Source organism: Taudactylus pleione, unplaced genomic scaffold (assembly GCF_031769625.1).
Source record: "Taudactylus pleione unplaced genomic scaffold, aTauple2 ptg002262l, whole genome shotgun sequence".
In the NCBI taxonomy this organism is placed as follows: Eukaryota; Metazoa; Chordata; class Amphibia; order Anura; family Myobatrachidae; genus Taudactylus; species Taudactylus pleione.
This window is the reverse complement of record NW_028286653.1, coordinates 294,208-312,027: the sequence shown is the minus strand read 5'-3', so window position 1 is coordinate 312,027 and position 17,820 is coordinate 294,208. Positions and strand designations below refer to the sequence as shown.

The following is a 17,820-nucleotide window of genomic DNA, read 5'->3' as shown; positions in this document are numbered from 1 at the left end:
AGTGTTACTGTAGTATAGGATCGGTATAATGTATTACTTTGCTTATAGTGTACTAGGTACTAAGGATCAGTGTTACTGTAGTATAGGATCGGTATAATGTCTTACTTTGCTTATAGTGTACTAGGTACTAAGGATCAGAGTTACTGTAGTATAGGATCGGTATAAAGTCTTACTTTGCTTATAGTGTACTAGGTACTAAGGATCTGTGTTACTGTAGTATAGGATCGGTATAAAGTCTTAATTTGCTTATAGTGTACTAGGTACTAAGGATCAGTGTTACTGTAGTATAGGATCGGTATAATGTCTTACTTTGCTTATAGTGTATTAGGTACTAAGGATCAGTGTTACTGTAGTATAGGATCGGTATAAAGTCTTACTTTGCTTATAGTGTATTAGGTACTAAGGATCAGTGTTACTGTAGTATAGGATCGGTATAAAGTCTTACTTTGCTTATAGTGTACTAGGTACTAAGGATCAGTGTTACTGTAGTATAGGATCGGTATAAAGTCTTACTTTGCTTATAGTGTACTATGTACTAAGGATCAGTGATACTGTAGTATAGGATCGGTATAAAGTCTTACTTTGCTTATAGTGTACTAGGTACTAAGGATCAGTGTTACTGTAGTATAGGATCGGTATAAAGTCTTACTTTGCTTATAGTGTACTAGGTACTAAGGATCAGTGTTACTGTAGTATAGGATCGGTATAAAGTCTTACTTTGCTTATAGTGTACAAGGTACTAAGGATCAGAGTTACTGTAGTATAGGATCGGTATAATGTATTACTTTGCTTATAGTGTACTAGGTACTAAGGATCAGAGTTACTGTAGTATAGGATCGGTATAAAGTCTTACTTTGCTTATAGTGTACTAGGTACTAAGGATCAGTGTTACTGTAGTATAGGATCGGTATAAAGTCTTACTTTGCTTATAGTGTACTAGGTACTAAGGATCAGTGTTACTGTAGTATAGGATCGGTATAATGTCTTACTTTGCTTATAGTGTACTAGGTACTAAGGATCAGTGTTACTGTAGTATAGGATCGGTATAAAGTCTTACTATGCTTATAGTGTACTAGGTACTAAGGATCAGTGTTACTGTAGTATAGGATCGGTATAATGTCTTACTTTGCTTATAGTGTACTAGGTACTAAGGATCAGAGTTACTGTAGTATAGGATCGGTATAATGTCTTACTTTGCTTATAGTGTACTAGGTACTAAGTATCAGTGTTACTGTAGTATAGGATCGGTATAAAGTCTTACTTTGCTTATAGTGTACTAGGTACTAAGGATCATTGTTACTGTAGTATAGGATCGGTATAAAGTCTTACTTTGCTTATAGTGTACTAGGTACTAAGGATCAGTGTTACTGTAGTATAGGATCGGTATAATGTCTTACTTTGCTTATAGTGTACTAGGTACTAAGGATCAGAGTTACTGTAGTATAGGATCGGTATAATGTCTTACTTTGCTTATAGTGTACTAGGTACTAAGGATCAGTGTTACTGTAGTATAGGATCGGTATAAAGTATTACTTTGCTTATAGTGTACTAGGTACTAAGGATCAGTGTTACTGTAGTATAGGATCGGTATAATGTCTTACTTTGCTTATAGTGTACTAGGTACTAAGGATCAGTGTTACTGTAGTATAGGATCGGTATAAAGTCTTACTTTGCTTAAAGTGTACTAGGTACTAAGGATCAGAGTTACTGTAGTATAGGATCGGTATAAAGTCTTACTTTGCTTATAGTGTACTATGTACTAAGGATCAGTGTTACTGTAGTATAGGATCGGTATAATGTCTTACTTTGCTTATAGTGTACTAGGTACTAAGGATCAGTGTTACTGTAGTATAGGATCGGTATAAAGTCTTACTTTGCTTATAGTGTACTATGTACTAAGGATCAGTGTTACTGTAGTATAGGATCGGTATAATGTCTTACTTTGCTTATAGTGTACTAGGTACTAAGGATCAGTGTTACTGTAGTATAGGATCGCTATAATGTCTTACTTTGCTTATAGTGTACTAGGTACTAAGGATCAGTGTTACTGTAGTATAGGATCGGTATAAAGTCTTACTTTGCTTATAGTGTACTAGGTACTAAGGATCAGTGTTACTGTAGTATAGGATCGGTATAATGTCTTACTTTGCTTATAGTGTACTAGGTACTAAGGATCAGTGTTACTGTAGTATAGGATCGGTATAATGTCTTACTTTGCTTATAGTGTACTAGGTACTAAGGATCAGTGTTACTGTAGTATAGGATCGGTATAATGTCTTACTTTGCTTATAGTGTACTAGGTACTAAGGATCAGAGTTACTGTAGTATAGGATCGGTATAAAGTCTTACTTTGCTTATAGTGTACTATGTACTAAGGATCAGTGTTACTGTAGTATAGGATCGGTATAATGTCTTACTATGCTTATAGTGTACTAGGTACTAAGGATCAGTGTTACTGTAGTATAGGATCGGTATAATGTATTACTTTGCTTATAGTGTACTAGGTACTAAGGATCAGTGTTACTGTAGTATAGGATCGGTATAATGTCTTACTTTGCTTATAGTGTACTAGGTACTAAGGATCAGAGTTACTATAGTATAGGATCGGTATAATGTCTTATTTTGCTTATAGTGTACTAGGTACTAAGGATCAGTGTTACTGTAGTATAGGATCGGTATAATGTCTTACTTTGCTTATAGTGTACTAGGTACTAAGGATCAGTGTTACTGTAGTATAGGATCGGTATAAAGTCTTACTTTGCTTATAGTGTATTAGGTACTAAGGATCAGAGTTACTGTATTATAGTATCGGTATAAAGTCTTACTTTGCTTATAGTGTACTAGGTACTAAGGATCAGTGTTACTGTAGTATAGGATCGGTATAAAGTCTTACTTTGCTTATAGTGTACTATGTACTAAGGATCAGTGTTACTGTAGTATAGGATCGGTATAATGTCTTATTTTGCTTATAGTGTACTAGGTACTAAGGATCAGAGTTACTGTAGTATAGGATCGGTATAAAGTCTTACTTTGCTTATAGTGTACTAGGTACTAAGGATCAGTGTTACTATAGTATAGGATCGGTATAATGTCTTATTTTGCTTATAGTGTACTAGGTACTAAGGATCAGAGTTACTGTAGTATAGGATCGGTATAATGTATTACTTTGCTTATAGTGTACTATGTACTAAGGATCAGTGTTACTGTAGTATAGGATCGGTATAAAGTCTTACTTTGCTTATAGTGTACTAGGTACTAAGGATCAGTGTTACTGTAGTATAGGATCGGTATAAAGTCTTACTATGCTTATAGTGTACTAGGTACTAAGGATCAGTGTTACTGTAGTATAGGATCGGTATAAAGTCTTACTTTGCTTATAGTGTACTATGTACTAAGGATCAGAGTTACTGTAGTATAGGATCGGTATAAAGTCTTACTTTGCTTATAGTGTACTAGGTACTAAGGATCAGTGTTACTGTAGTATAGGATCGGTATAAAGTCTTACTTTGCTTATAGTGTACTAGGTACTAAGGATCAGTGTTACTGTAGTATAGGATCGGTATAATGTATTACTTTGCTTATAGTGTACTATGTACTAAGGATCAGTGTTACTGTAGTATAGGATCGGTATAAAGTCTTACTTTGCTTATAGTGTACTAGGTACTAAGGATCAGTGTTACTGTAGTATAGGATCGGTATAAAGTCTTACTATGCTTATAGTGTACTAGGTACTAAGGATCAGTGTTACTGTAGTATAGGATCGGTATAATGTCTTACTTTGCTTATAGTGTACTAGGTACTAAGGATCAGAGTTACTGTAGTATAGGATCGGTATAAAGTCTTACTTTGCTTATAGTGTACTATGTACTAAGGATCAGTGTTACTGTAGTATAGGATCGGTATAATGTCTTACTATGCTTATAGTGTACTAGGTACTAAGGATCAGTGTTACTGTAGTATAGGATCGGTATAATGTATTACTTTGCTTATAGTGTACTAGGTACTAAGGATCAGTGTTACTGTAGTATAGGATCGGTATAATGTCTTACTTTGCTTATAGTGTACTAGGTACTAAGGATCAGAGTTACTATAGTATAGGATCGGTATAATGTCTTATTTTGCTTATAGTGTACTAGGTACTAAGGATCAGTGTTACTGTAGTATAGGATCGGTATAATGTCTTACTTTGCTTATAGTGTACTAGGTACTAAGGATCAGTGTTACTGTAGTATAGGATCGGTATAAAGTCTTACTTTGCTTATAGTGTATTAGGTACTAAGGATCAGAGTTACTGTATTATAGTATCGGTATAAAGTCTTACTTTGCTTATAGTGTACTAGGTACTAAGGATCAGTGTTACTGTAGTATAGGATCGGTATAAAGTCTTACTTTGCTTATAGTGTACTATGTACTAAGGATCAGTGTTACTGTAGTATAGGATCGGTATAATGTCTTATTTTGCTTATAGTGTACTAGGTACTAAGGATCAGAGTTACTGTAGTATAGGATCGGTATAAAGTCTTACTTTGCTTATAGTGTACTAGGTACTAAGGATCAGTGTTACTATAGTATAGGATCGGTATAATGTCTTATTTTGCTTATAGTGTACTAGGTACTAAGGATCAGAGTTACTGTAGTATAGGATCGGTATAATGTATTACTTTGCTTATAGTGTACTATGTACTAAGGATCAGTGTTACTGTAGTATAGGATCGGTATAAAGTCTTACTTTGCTTATAGTGTACTAGGTACTAAGGATCAGTGTTACTGTAGTATAGGATCGGTATAAAGTCTTACTATGCTTATAGTGTACTAGGTACTAAGGATCAGTGTTACTGTAGTATAGGATCGGTATAAAGTCTTACTTTGCTTATAGTGTACTATGTACTAAGGATCAGAGTTACTGTAGTATAGGATCGGTATAAAGTCTTACTTTGCTTATAGTGTACTAGGTACTAAGGATCAGTGTTACTGTAGTATAGGATCGGTATAAAGTCTTACTTTGCTTATAGTGTACTAGGTACTAAGGATCAGTGTTACTGTAGTATAGGATCGGTATAATGTATTACTTTGCTTATAGTGTACTATGTACTAAGGATCAGTGTTACTGTAGTATAGGATCGGTATAAAGTCTTACTTTGCTTATAGTGTACTAGGTACTAAGGATCAGTGTTACTGTAGTATAGGATCGGTATAAAGTCTTACTATGCTTATAGTGTACTAGGTACTAAGGATCAGTGTTACTGTAGTATAGGATCGGTATAATGTCTTACTTTGCTTATAGTGTACTAGGTACTAAGGATCAGAGTTACTGTAGTATAGGATCGGTATAATGTCTTACTATGCTTATAGTGTACTAGGTACTAAGGATCAGTGTTACTGTAGTATAGGATCGGTATAAAGTCTTACTTTGCTTATAGTGTACTAGGTACTAAGGATCAGAGTTACTGTAGTATAGGATCGGTATAAAGTCTTACTTTGCTTATAGTGTACTAGGTACTAAGGATCAGAGTTACTGTAGTATAGGATCGGTATAATGTCTTACTATGCTTATAGTGTACTAGGTACTAAGGATCAGTGTTACTGTAGTATAGGATCGGTATAAAGTCTTACTTTGCTTATAGTGTACTAGGTACTAAGGATCAGAGTTACTATAGTATAGGATCGGTAAAATGTCTTACTTTGCTTATAGTGTACTAGGTACTAAGGATCAGAGTTACTGTAGTATAGGATCGGTATAATGTCTTACTTTGCTTATAGTGTACTAGGTACTAAGGATCAGTGTTACTGTAGTATAGGATCGGTATAAAGTCTTACTTTGCTTATAGTGTATTAGGTACTAAGGATCAGTGTTACTGTAGTATAGGATCGGTATAAAGTCTAACTTTGCTTATAGTGTACTAGGTACTAAGGATCAGTGTTACTGTAGTATAGGATCGGTATAATGTCTTACTTTGCTTATAGTGTACTAGGTACTAAGGATCAGTGTTACTGTAGTATAGGATCGGTATAATGTCTTACTTTGCTTATAGTGTACTAGGTACTAAGGTTCAGTGTTACTGTAGTATAGGATCGGTATAAAGTCTTACTATGCTTATAGTGTACTAGGTACTAAGGATCATTGTTACTGTAGTATAGGATCGGTATAATGTCTTACTTTGCTTATAGTGTACTAGGTACTAAGGATCAGAGTTACTGTAGTATAGGATCGGTATAATGTCTTACTTTGCTTATAGTGTACTAGGTACTAAGGATCAGTGTTACTGTAGTATAGGATCGGTATAATGTCTTACTATGCTTATAGTGTACTAGGTACTAAGGATCAGTGTTACTGTAGTATAGGATCGGTATAAAGTCTTACTTTGCTTATAGTGTACTAGGTACTAAGGATCAGAGTTACTGTAGTATAGGATCGGTATAAAGTCTTACTTTGCTTATAGTGTACTAGGTACTAAGGATCAGAGTTACTGTAGTATAGGATCGGTATAAAGTCTTACTATGCTTATAGTGTACTAGGTACTAAGGATCAGAGTTACTGTAGTATAGGATCGGTATAAAGTCTTACTATGCTTATAGTGTACTAGGTACTAAGGATCAGAGTTACTGTAGTATAAGATCGGTATAAAGTCTTACTATGCTTATAGTGTACTAGGTACTAAGGATCAGAGTTACTGTAGTATAGGATCGGTATAATGTCTTACTTTGCTTATAGTGTACTAGGTACTAAGGATCAGTGTTACTGTAGTATAGGATCGGTATAATGTATTACTTTGCTTATAGTGTACTAGGTACTAAGGATCATTGTTACTGTAGTATAGGATCGGTATAAAGTCTTACTATGCTTATAGTGTACTAGGTACTAAGGATCAGAGTTACTGTAGTATAGGATTGGTATAATGTCTTACTTTGCTTATAGTGTACTAGGTACTAAGGATCAGTGTTACTGTAGTATAGGATCGGTATAAAGTCTTACTTTGCTTATAGTGTACTAGGTACTAAGGATCAGAGTTACTGTAGTATAGGTCGGTATAAAGACTTACTTTGCTTATAGTGTACTAGGTACAAAGGATCAGTGTTACTGTAGTATAGGATCGGTATAAAGTCTTACTTTGCTTATAGTGTACTAGGTACTAAGGATCAGAGTTACTGTAGTATAGGATCGGTATAAAGTCTTACTTTGCTTATAGTGTACTAGGTACTAAGGATCAGAGTTACTGTAGTATAGGTCGGTATAAAGACTTACTTTGCTTATAGTGTACTAGGTACTAAGGATCAGTGTTACTGTAGTATAGGATCGGTATAAAGTCTTACTTTGCTTATAGTGTACTAGGTACTAAGGATCAGTGTTACTGTAGTATAGGATCGGTATAAAGTCTTACTATGCTTATAGTGTACTAGGTACTAAGGATAAGAGTTACTGTAGTATAGGATCGGTATAATGTCTTACTTTGCTTATAGTGTACTAGGTACTAAGGATCAGTGTTACTGTAGTATAGGATCGGTATAAAGTCACAGATTAAGGATAATGATGTGTGGCACAGTTTATAAAGTCGCACATTAAGGATAAGGATGCGTGGCATGGTTTATAAAGTCGCACATTAAGGATAAGGATATGTGGCAATGTTGTAAAGTCGCAGATTAAGGATAATGATGTGTGGCACAGTTTATAAAGTCGCACATTAAGGATAAGGATGTGGGGCACAGTTTATAAAGTCGCGGATTAAGGATAATGATGTGTGGCACGGTTTATAAAGTCGCAGATTAAGGATAAGGATATGTGGCAATGTTGTAAAGTCGCAGATTAAGGATAATGATGTGTGGCACAGTTTATAAAGTCGCAGATTAAGGATAATGATGTGTGGCACGGTTTATAAAGTCGCAGATTAAGGATAAGGATGTGTGGCACGGTTTATAAAGTCGCAGATTAAGGATAAGGATGTGTGGCACGGTTTATAAAGTCGCAGATTAAGGATAATGATGTGTGGCACGGTTTATAAAGTCGCAGATTAAGGATAATGATGTGTGGCACAGTTTATAAAGTCGCAGATTAAGGATAAGGATGTGTGGCACAGTTTATAAAGTCGCAGATTAAGGATAAGGATGTGTGGCACAGTTTATAAAGTCGCAGATTAAGGATAAGGATGTGTGGCACGGTTTATAAAGTCGCAGATTAAGGATAAGGATGTGTGGCACGGTTTATAAAGTCGCAGATTAAGGATAATGATGTGTGGCACGGTTTATAAAGTCGCAGATTAAGGATAATGATGTGTGGCACAGTTTATAAAGTCGCAGATTAAGGATAAGGATGTGTGGCACAGTTTATAAAGTCGCAGATTAAGGATAAGGATGTGTGGCACGGTTTATAAAGTCGCAGATTAAGGATAAGGATGTGTGGCACAGTTTATAAAGTCGCAGATTAAGGATAAGGATGTGTGGCACGGTTTATAAAGTCGCAGATTAAGGATAAGGATGTGTGGCACAGTTTATAAAGTCGCAGATTAAGGATAAGGATGTGTGGCACGGTTTATAAAGTCGCAGATTAAGGATAAGGATGTGTGGCACGGTTTATAAAGTCGCAGATTAAGGATAATGATGTGTGGCACGGTTTATAAAGTCGCAGATTAAGGATAATGATGTGTGGCACAGTTTATAAAGTCGCAGATTAAGGATAAGGATGTGTGGCACAGTTTATAAAGTCGCAGATTAAGGATAAGGATGTGTGGCATGGTTTATAAAGTCGCAGATTAAGGATAAGGATGTGTGGCACAGTTTATAAAGTCGCAGATTAAGGATAAGGATGTGTGGCACGGTTTATAAAATCGCAGATTAAGGATATGGATGTGTGGCACGGTTTATAAAGTCGCAGATTAAGGATATGGATGTGTGGCACGGTTTATAAAGTCGCAGATTAAGGATATGGATGTGTGGCGCTGGTCTCTCCCATCAGACCTGGCTTTTGTCTTTCTATTCTAGAGTTAAACTTTTTCCTCAATTTTGCGTCTTCATTCGTTTATAGTGTACTACTTACTTGCGATTATTGTTTTGGCACGGCTAAATCACAAAGTTGTGTGCGCTAATCAGTCTTATCTGGTGTGATATGAGGATAGGTGTACATGGCACATCGGTAGCTGACAGTGCCTGGTGTAAATGCTCAGTGACTATTACAATTTAGTGTACGGAGAAGCATTTTAGGAGCAGACGCCCGATGTTCTATCGTTTGTCCAAATTATTTATCCCTCATTTTCCATCCTCAGCAAACATATCACGCATGTGGTAAACTACAAAAATCTGCAGCGCCCCCCAGGGGACAATGAGAACACAAGACGTGCGCATAAGTGTGTTTGCTCCACAGACAGGGTGTAGTATGTAAATAGCGACATTCAAAGTAAAACTAAGGATTATAATACTGACAGAGCAATACAAACCTTTGCAGCGAGGATAGAGATTATGGCAACCGCCATCCTCTGCATGTTCTGGTCTTCATGGTTACACAACCACTGCATCACAAGCTTTGCAGCATCAAACCTGCGGAGAAAGCGTATTATGTCACTCTGCACAGTGCAGGTCTCACCGGCATTGCTAGAGATGTCAGGGCCACCCGAGGCTGGAGCACAGTCATTGCTATAGAGATGTCAGGGCCACCCGAGGCTGGAGCACCGTCATTGCTATAGAGATGTCAGGGCCACCCGAGGCTGGAGCACCGTCATTGCTATAGAGATGTCAGGGCCACCCGAGGCTGGAGCACAGTCCCCGCTACAGAGATGTCAGGGCCACCCGAGGCTGGAGCACAGTCACTGCTATAGATGTCAGGGCCAACCAAGGCTGGAACGCCGTCATTGCTACAGAGATGTCAGGGCCACCCGAGGCTGGAGCACCGTCATTGCTACAGAGATGTCAGGGCCACCCGAGGCTGGAGCACCGTCATTGCAAGAGATGTCAGGGCCAACCAAGGCTGGAGCACAGTCATTGCTACAGAGATGTCAGGGCCACCCGAGGCTGGAGCACAGTCATTGCTATAGATGTCAGGGCCAACCAAGGCTGGAGCACCGTCATTGCTACAGAGATGTCAGGGCCACCCTAGGCTGGAGCACAGTCACTGCAGAGATGTCAGGGCCAACCAAGGCTGGAGCACCATCACTGCTACAGAGATGTCAGGGCCACCCGAGGCTGGAGCACCGTCATTGCTACAGAGATGTCGGGGCCACCCGAGGCTGGAGCACAGTCACTGCTACAGAGATGTCAGGGACACCCGAGGCTGGAGCACCGTCATTGCTAGAGATGTCAGGGCCACCCGAGGCTGGAGCACCGTCATTGCTACAGAGATGTCAGGGCCACCCGAGGCTGGAGCACAGTCATTGCTACAGAGATGTCAGGGCCACCCGAGGCTGGAGCACCGTCATTGCTACAGAGATGTCAGGGCCACCCGAGGCTGGAGCACCTTCATTGCTACAGAGATGTCAGGGCCACCCGAGGCTGGAGCACAGTCATTGCTACAGAGATGTCAGGGCCACCCGAGGCTGGAGCACAGTCATTGCTACAGAGATGTCAGGGCCACCCGAGGCTGGAGCACCGTCATTGCTACAGAGATGTCAGGGCCACCCGAGGCTGGAGCACCGTCATTGCTACAGAGATGTCAGGGCCACCCGAGGCTGGAGCACCGTCACTGCTACAGAGATGTCAGGGCCACCCGAGGCTGGAGCACAGTCACTGCTACAGAGATGTCAGGGCCACCCGAGGCTGGAGCACCGGCATTGCTACAGAGATGTCAGGGCCACCCGAGGCTGGAGCACCGGCATTGCTACAGAGATGTCAGGGACACCCGAGGCTGGAGCACAGTCACTGCTACAGAGATGTCAGGGCCACCCGAGGCTGGAGCACAGTCACTGCTACAGAGATGTCAGGGCCACCCGAGGCTGGAGCACAGTCATTGCTAGAGATGTCAGGGCCACCCGAGGCTGGAGCACCGGCATTGCTACAGAGATGTCAGGGCACCCGAGGCTGGAGCACAGTCATTGCTACAGAGATGTCAGGGCCACCCGAGGCTGGAGCACAGTCCCCGCTACAGAGATGTCAGGGCCACCCGAGGCTGGAGCACAGTCCCCGCTACAGAGATGTCAGTGCCACCCGAGGCTGGAGCACAGTCCCCGCTACAGAGATGTCAGGGCCACCCGAGGCTGGAGCACAGTCACTGCTATAGATGTCAGGGCCAACCAAGGCTGGAGCGCCGTCATTGCTACAGAGATGTCAGGGCCACCCGAGGCTGGAGCACCGTCATTGCTACAGAGATGTCAGGGCCACCCGAGGCTGGAGCACTGGCACTGCAGGGAAACTGGAACGCACTAGCATTAATTATATAAGCAGGTTACTGCAGCCTCACTAGGGGTCGGTTTATTAATACTATGACCGTGCAGATCAGCAATTTCTACATGGTGCAAGTATCCTAAATGAACACTGCAAACTGCAGTTGCCATAATTAAGGAGGACTGCGGTCGGAAACAATGTTCCAAGCTTTAAAAAGCTTGTCGCTAATAGCTAATGAATGGCATCTTCACATAGCATTAGTCACTGAAGCCTACGGGCTACAGCATCACTGGAGAATGCATCCCTGATGGCCCACCCCGTCCGAGGTAACATGCGTCAGCAGTAAGGGGTCATAGTGATCACTCTACTACAAATCTCTTCACTGGGACACATTCTGATCAGAGGTTTTTGTTATATACACACTTATAATAATCTATCACAACTGTGATGTGCGGAGATAAGAAATGATCGTTACTGGGGCCAATTCACATCACTCGTTACATAGGCCCCAGTGTAATGTAACATCAAATGTATGAGCACATACCTGTTAAATGGGACATCTTGTAAGATTCTATCACTGCAGAGGGACAGGAGACAGTTCTTCTGCAACTAAAATAAAGTGACAGGTTCAGTACAGTCTGCAGTGTCTCAGCCATCTATACTAATATCAGCGACGGAAAGCCGGGTATGATCGCGCAGATCATAGGTGTGAAAATGAGAGATATGGTAAGAACTTATCCTTGTTATCTCTCTTCGAAGTCCATGGGGTTTACAGGGTTGACCTTGGGGTATAGCTGGATCTGGATCCACAGGCACCACGCAGTTAAAGCTTTAGCTCCCAGGATGCACTGGGTCCATCCTCCTTTATACCCCGCCCCCAAGCCACAGGCACCTCAGTTGGTAAGTAGCCAAGGCTGGAGGAGGAACAGAGAGAAGGAAGACTGGAACACACAAGAACCATAACCACAGAAAGGGAGACGGAAAACCGGTGACCAGCAACACAGCCCATAAGAAGCCAGGTGCGTCAGGGCGGGCGCCCTGTGGACCCTATGGACTTCGAAGAAAGAGAGATAACAAATGTAAGTTCTTACCATATCTCTCATTTACTTCTTCAGGGTCCATAGTGTTGCCCTTGGGGATGTCCCAAAGCAGTCCAATTAAGGGCGGGGACGCTCCTGCGCTGAGAGGAGAATCCGGTGCCCAAAGGAAGCATCCTGAGAGGCGAAGGTGTCAAAAGCATAGAACCTCAGAATGGTCTGGATGGAAGACCACGTGGCCGCCTTACACAGCTGAACAGCCGAGGCGCCACGGCGAGCTGCCCACGAGGGGCCCACAGACCGAGTAGAGTGTGTATAAGCCTCAGAAATAGCCATACGAAGCCATCTAGCCAAAGTTTGTTTATTAGCTGGTCATCCCCTCTTGTGAAACCCAAAGAGAACGAATGAAGCTGCCCACACACACAGCGATATTTTACATGATTTGGCCAATTTTGACGAATCGTGACGACAAATCGTGATAAATATGCCCAAATCGTGAGTGTCCACTCACGATGCCAATGCGCGTCCCCGCTGGTCGCACATAACAACTTCAGATCTGCCATGCTGTAGGGCAGGTTGCCAATCTGGGACACAATGCACTGGATGCACGATAGATCTTAAGTCAGACTGGACATTTTTTATTCCAAATCGTGCGTAGAACTGCCGGGGAGCTGCCTGGGGAGAGTTCAGGGGAAATCGCACACATCGTGGTATCGTGTGCAGATCGCTATGTGTGTGGGCACCTTAAGGAATCAGACTTCCGAATGGAACTAGTCCGGTCCACATAAATTTTGAGAGCACGGACCACATCCAAGGAGGCCTCACCAGCCGAGAGGTCTGGTGACTGAAAGGCCAGTACAACAATTTCCTGATTAATATGGAATTTAGAAACCACTTTTAGGTAGAAAACCTCGACGAGTGCGAAGCACCGCCCTGTACTGGTGAAATATCAGACAGGGGGACAACAGGAGTGCACCCCCAATTCTGACACCCTCCTGGCCGAAGCAATTGCCAGGAGAAAAAGAGTCTTAGTCGTCAACCACTTGAGTTCTACCGACTGGACCCTGGAGGGTCCGAAGAACCACCGCCAAATCCCAAGGAGCCACTGGGGGAACAAAGGGAGGCTGAATCCTGAGAGCACCCTGGAAAAAAGGTGTGGATATCCGGTAGCGGAGCTATCCTTCGCTGGAACCACACAGACCGTGCAGAAACATGGACTTTTAAGGAGGCCAGGCGTAGGCCGAGGTCCAAACCAGACTGAAGGAATGCCAAAATCCTAGAAATATGAAACACTTGAGGATCATAATTTCTCATGCCACACCACTGAAAATAGGTATGCCACACTCTGTGGTAGATCCTGGCCGAGGCAGGCTTGCATGCCCGCAGCTTCGTGCTGATGACCGTGCTAGAGAAGCCCCTGGACCTTAAGATGGATGTCTCAAGAGCCACGCCGTCAAAGACAGACAACCCAGACCCGGGTAAAGGCAGGGACCCTGAGACAACAGGTCCGAACGTAGAGGAAGTAGGAACAAAGTGTCGATGGAAAGACTCCGAAGATCAGAGTACCAAGGACGTCTGGGCCAAGCCGGAGCCAGCAGCAGAACCGCGCTGCCGTCCAGCTTGAATTTCCGAAGAACTCGAGGAAGCAGGAATACCGGAGGGAACAGATATGCAAACTGGAAGGTCCACTTCACTGACCAAGCTTATGTCAGCATCTTTTGTGCTGGACCCGCACACTGGCAACTTGTGATTGCAACGGGAGGCCATGAGGTCCACCTCTGGGAGGCCCCATTTGTCCACTAGGAGTTCACCTCTTGGTGAAGAGACCATTCCCCGGGATGCACGTCGTGATGGCTGAGGAAGTCCGCCTCCCTATTGAGGACTCCTGGAATGAACACTGCTGAAATGGCCGGAAGGTGGCACTCTGCCCAAGACAGGATGCGTGACACCTCTGTCATCGCAGCCCAACTAAAAGTGCCCCCTTGATGGTTGATGCACGCCACCGCGATGGCGTTGTCAGACTGAACCTGCACGGCTTTTCCTTGAAGAACGGGACTTGACAAATGGAAGGCCCTGTACACGGCCCGAAGTTCAAGAATGTTGATTGGGAGAACCGCTTCTTATGCTGTCCAACGGCCCTGGAGTAAATGTGGACCTGTCACTGCACCCCAACCCTGGACAATGGCATCTGTTGTGAGAAGAACCCAGTCCTGGATCCAAAATGGTCGAACCCTGGTGAGATGAGATGTCTGAAGCCACCAAGAGAGAGACAGGCGCACATCCGGAGACAGCACCAGCTTCTGAGTCCTGATCCGGTGTGGTAACCCATTCTATTTGGATAGAATCAGCCCCTGCATGGGCCTGGAATGGAACTGGGCATATTCTACTAAGTCGAATGCGGATACTATGGACCCTAGAACCCGTATTGCCAAGTGAACCAACACCCGGCAACTAACTGCGCACCCGCATTTGCAGGGAGATCTTTTCTGGGGTTAGAAAGATCCTCTGCTGATGAGAATCCAGAAGGGCTCCCAAATGAACCATCCTCTGTGAGGGAATTAGGGAGGACTTCTTCCAATTTATCAGCCACCCGTGCACTTGCAGACAAGCGATCGTCAGGTGCAGATGACGTAGAAGTACTTCCGGAGAGCCCGCCTGCAATAGGAGGTCGTCGAGATATGGTAGAAGCCGTATACCCTGGCTCTGTAGATGGGCAGCCATGACAGCCATAATTTTGGTGAATACCCTTGGAGCCGTGGAGACACCTAAGGGCAGCGCCTGAAACTGGAAGTGTTGCTGCAGTATAGCAAACCGCAGATACCGCTGGTGGGAAGGCGCTATGGAAACATGAAAGTAGGCGTCCTGAATGTCCAGTGACACCATGTAGTCCCTAGGTTCCATAGCCAGAACGATGGAACGCAAAGTTTCCATCCTGAATTTGGGCACTCTGAGGAACTTGTTCAGAGACTTTAGGTTGAGGATAGGCTGATTAGAACCATTGAGTAGAGTAGTAACCAGTCCCGCGCTGAGAAAACGGAACTGGATCAATGTCCCCTGCTTTCAGCAAAGACTCTATGGCTCCCCGAATCTGCAAGGCCTTGGTTTTATCAAGAGGAGGACTTGTGCAGAAAAACTGGTGGGCAGGTCTGTGATGAAAGGAGAAAATGTACCCCGAGAGACCACTTCTTGTACCAAGCATCCGTGGTGGTATTGCACCAGCACTGGGCAAATTGAAGAAGTCGGCCTCCCACTCTGGGATCCCCCAGAGGGAGGCCCGTCCCATCAGGCTGAGGGTTTATCCTGCGGCTTGGAAGTAGGGTGTCTAGCGCTCCAAGCTTGATTCTTAGGCTTAGGGGTTGACTTGGCTGCCGATTGACCTTTGGACTTCCCCTGAGAACAAAAGGACCGAAATGCAGAGGTCCTAGCTTTTGAAGCCGCAGTGCAGATGGCAGAAAAGCAGACAAACTTTCCTAGGGTGTCTACAATTTTGTCCAGGTCTGGGCCAAACAGTATCTCTCCATTGAAGGGCAAGGACTCCAGTCCCTTTTTGGAATCAGCATCCACCCTCCAGGAGCGTAACCACAAAGAACGGCGAGCAGACACGGCTGCGGCCGAGACTCTGGAGGTCAGTAGACTGGAATTCAAAGCCACCTCACCAATATAGGCGGCGGCATCTCTCATCTGTCCCACTAAAGCTCTCTGAGCCTCAGGAGCCTCCTCAGGGAAAGTATCCTCCAGCACATTGGCCCAGCTCTCAATGGCCTTAGCCACCCAGGAGATAGCCATGGACAGACGGGCCACAGCCCTCGAGAGAGAATAAATTGATTTCAAGCAAGTCTCCACCTTCCTGTCTGTGGAATCCCACTTTTTGCAATGACTAGCAGGAAACGGATAACTAGAAGCTAAACATTTTTGCGGCTGAATCCTCTAATTAGGCGACTGTCAGGCCTCTGCCATGTGGTCTGTCAGCTGGTCAGAGAGAGAAAAAACTGCAGAAGTCACTTTTGCCTGTTTGAAATTTCGGTATTTGAACTTAGGGGCCGCAGCGTCATCGTCTATGTCAAGAATGGATCGAACCGCCCTTACCAATGCCGGCACATTAATAGAAGATTTAGGTTCCACCTCCCGAATAGGGAAATCCAAATCAGATCCCTCAGGTATTTCCCCATCATCCGAAGATGCATCCTTGTCTGACAGTTGCGTAGGCTGGGATGACATAACAGGGCGTTTAGATGCCTTCTGAGGCTTGTCACTCTGTAGCATGGTCTGAAAGGCCGAAGATGAGGCCACCAAACTCTGGACTGAACTAGGGAACACATCCACCCAAGGTGGCTGACCAGATTTCGGAAGTCCCTGGAAGGGAATGACAGACTGTTGTATCACCGGAGGAGACTGCATATACAGCGGTAACCCCTGATAGGGAGCAACAGTCTGAGGCCTAGGAGTAGACTGCAATAACTGCAGGATACCCTGAGAGGGGAGGATGGCTGTTTGGGGTAACCCCATATGGGGAAGAACTGCCGGGACCGCCTTGCGGTAAGTGATGGAGGCCAGAACCTGAGAAAACACCGCCCAAGGAGGGTCCTGTCCCATAGTTGGGGCGTTTGAGGGACCAGGCAACTGCTAGCACCTCACACATACCCCATCCTGAGAGCAATCTTCCTTCCCAAGCCCTGCAGGAGAATAGATTGGGAGCCGCGGAGTGCTCGACCTTCTTATCAGACATGGCTGATTAAATTAAAATATATATATATATATATATATATATATATATGTCTGGGAGCGCCAAACTGGGGAACCCACAAGTGCCAGGGCCGTAGGAGAAGGAAAGGGATAGTTATAGACTGACAGTATCAAAAATAAAGGCACAGACAGGCAGCACTAGCAATAGTCACATACACTGCAGAAGTAATACTCACTGCACCTCGTCACTACAATCACCCTACCCAGATTCAGTGTCTGGAAGGGCTATAGTGTAGGGTACACTGTCCCAGCAGGGGAGAGGTACACAGGGGGACCGGTCCGCACGAAGCCTGTGAGATCTGTGCTGCATCTAAGAAAAAAGTTGGCCGCCGGAGACCTCAGACGGGGTGTGGCCGTAGGAGAGCAGCTCAGCAACGCCAGACCCAAGCGGAAAGGCTCGTTTAGCTGAGGGGAGGAGCTGCTAAACAGGGAAGGCTGCCTCCCCTGGCTGGCTATTAACGCCCGGACGGCGGCTCCCACAGTCGGCAAAGTTCTCTGGTGGTCTAGTGGACGAACGGGGTATGGGGGGGCCCGCCGCCACTGCCAGCACCTCCGGTCTGTCCCCAGAGACTGGAGGCAACAGACTGCATATATACGCGGATCACTGCAAGCGGTGACCCACGACCTTACCTGTCCCCGTAGATCTGTCAGCAGTCCGGGGAGCCCGCAGAGTCCGGCTAGCACAGACTCTGGGGGTCCTGCCGAGATCCCCAGATCTGTACTGGCGTTGCGGAGTCAG

The 17,820-nt window shown here is 44.1% G+C and overlaps 1 protein-coding gene across 1 annotated transcript in view; it reads right to left on the bottom strand.

Moving 5' to 3' along the window:
* LOC148431437 (protein zyg-11 homolog) overlaps positions 1-17,820 on the bottom strand; it is a gene marked incomplete at its 3' end in the record, with an annotated part of 111,032 nt that overhangs the window by 54,029 nt on the left and 39,183 nt on the right. Inside the window, exons 6-7 of the mRNA XM_088466009.1 lie at positions 11,846-11,910; positions 9,426-9,525 (exon numbers count right to left, since the gene is read on the bottom strand). Coding sequence (XP_088322135.1) covers positions 9,426-9,525; positions 11,846-11,910 — 165 coding nt within the window. The remainder of the gene's footprint in view (positions 1-9,425; positions 9,526-11,845; positions 11,911-17,820) is intronic.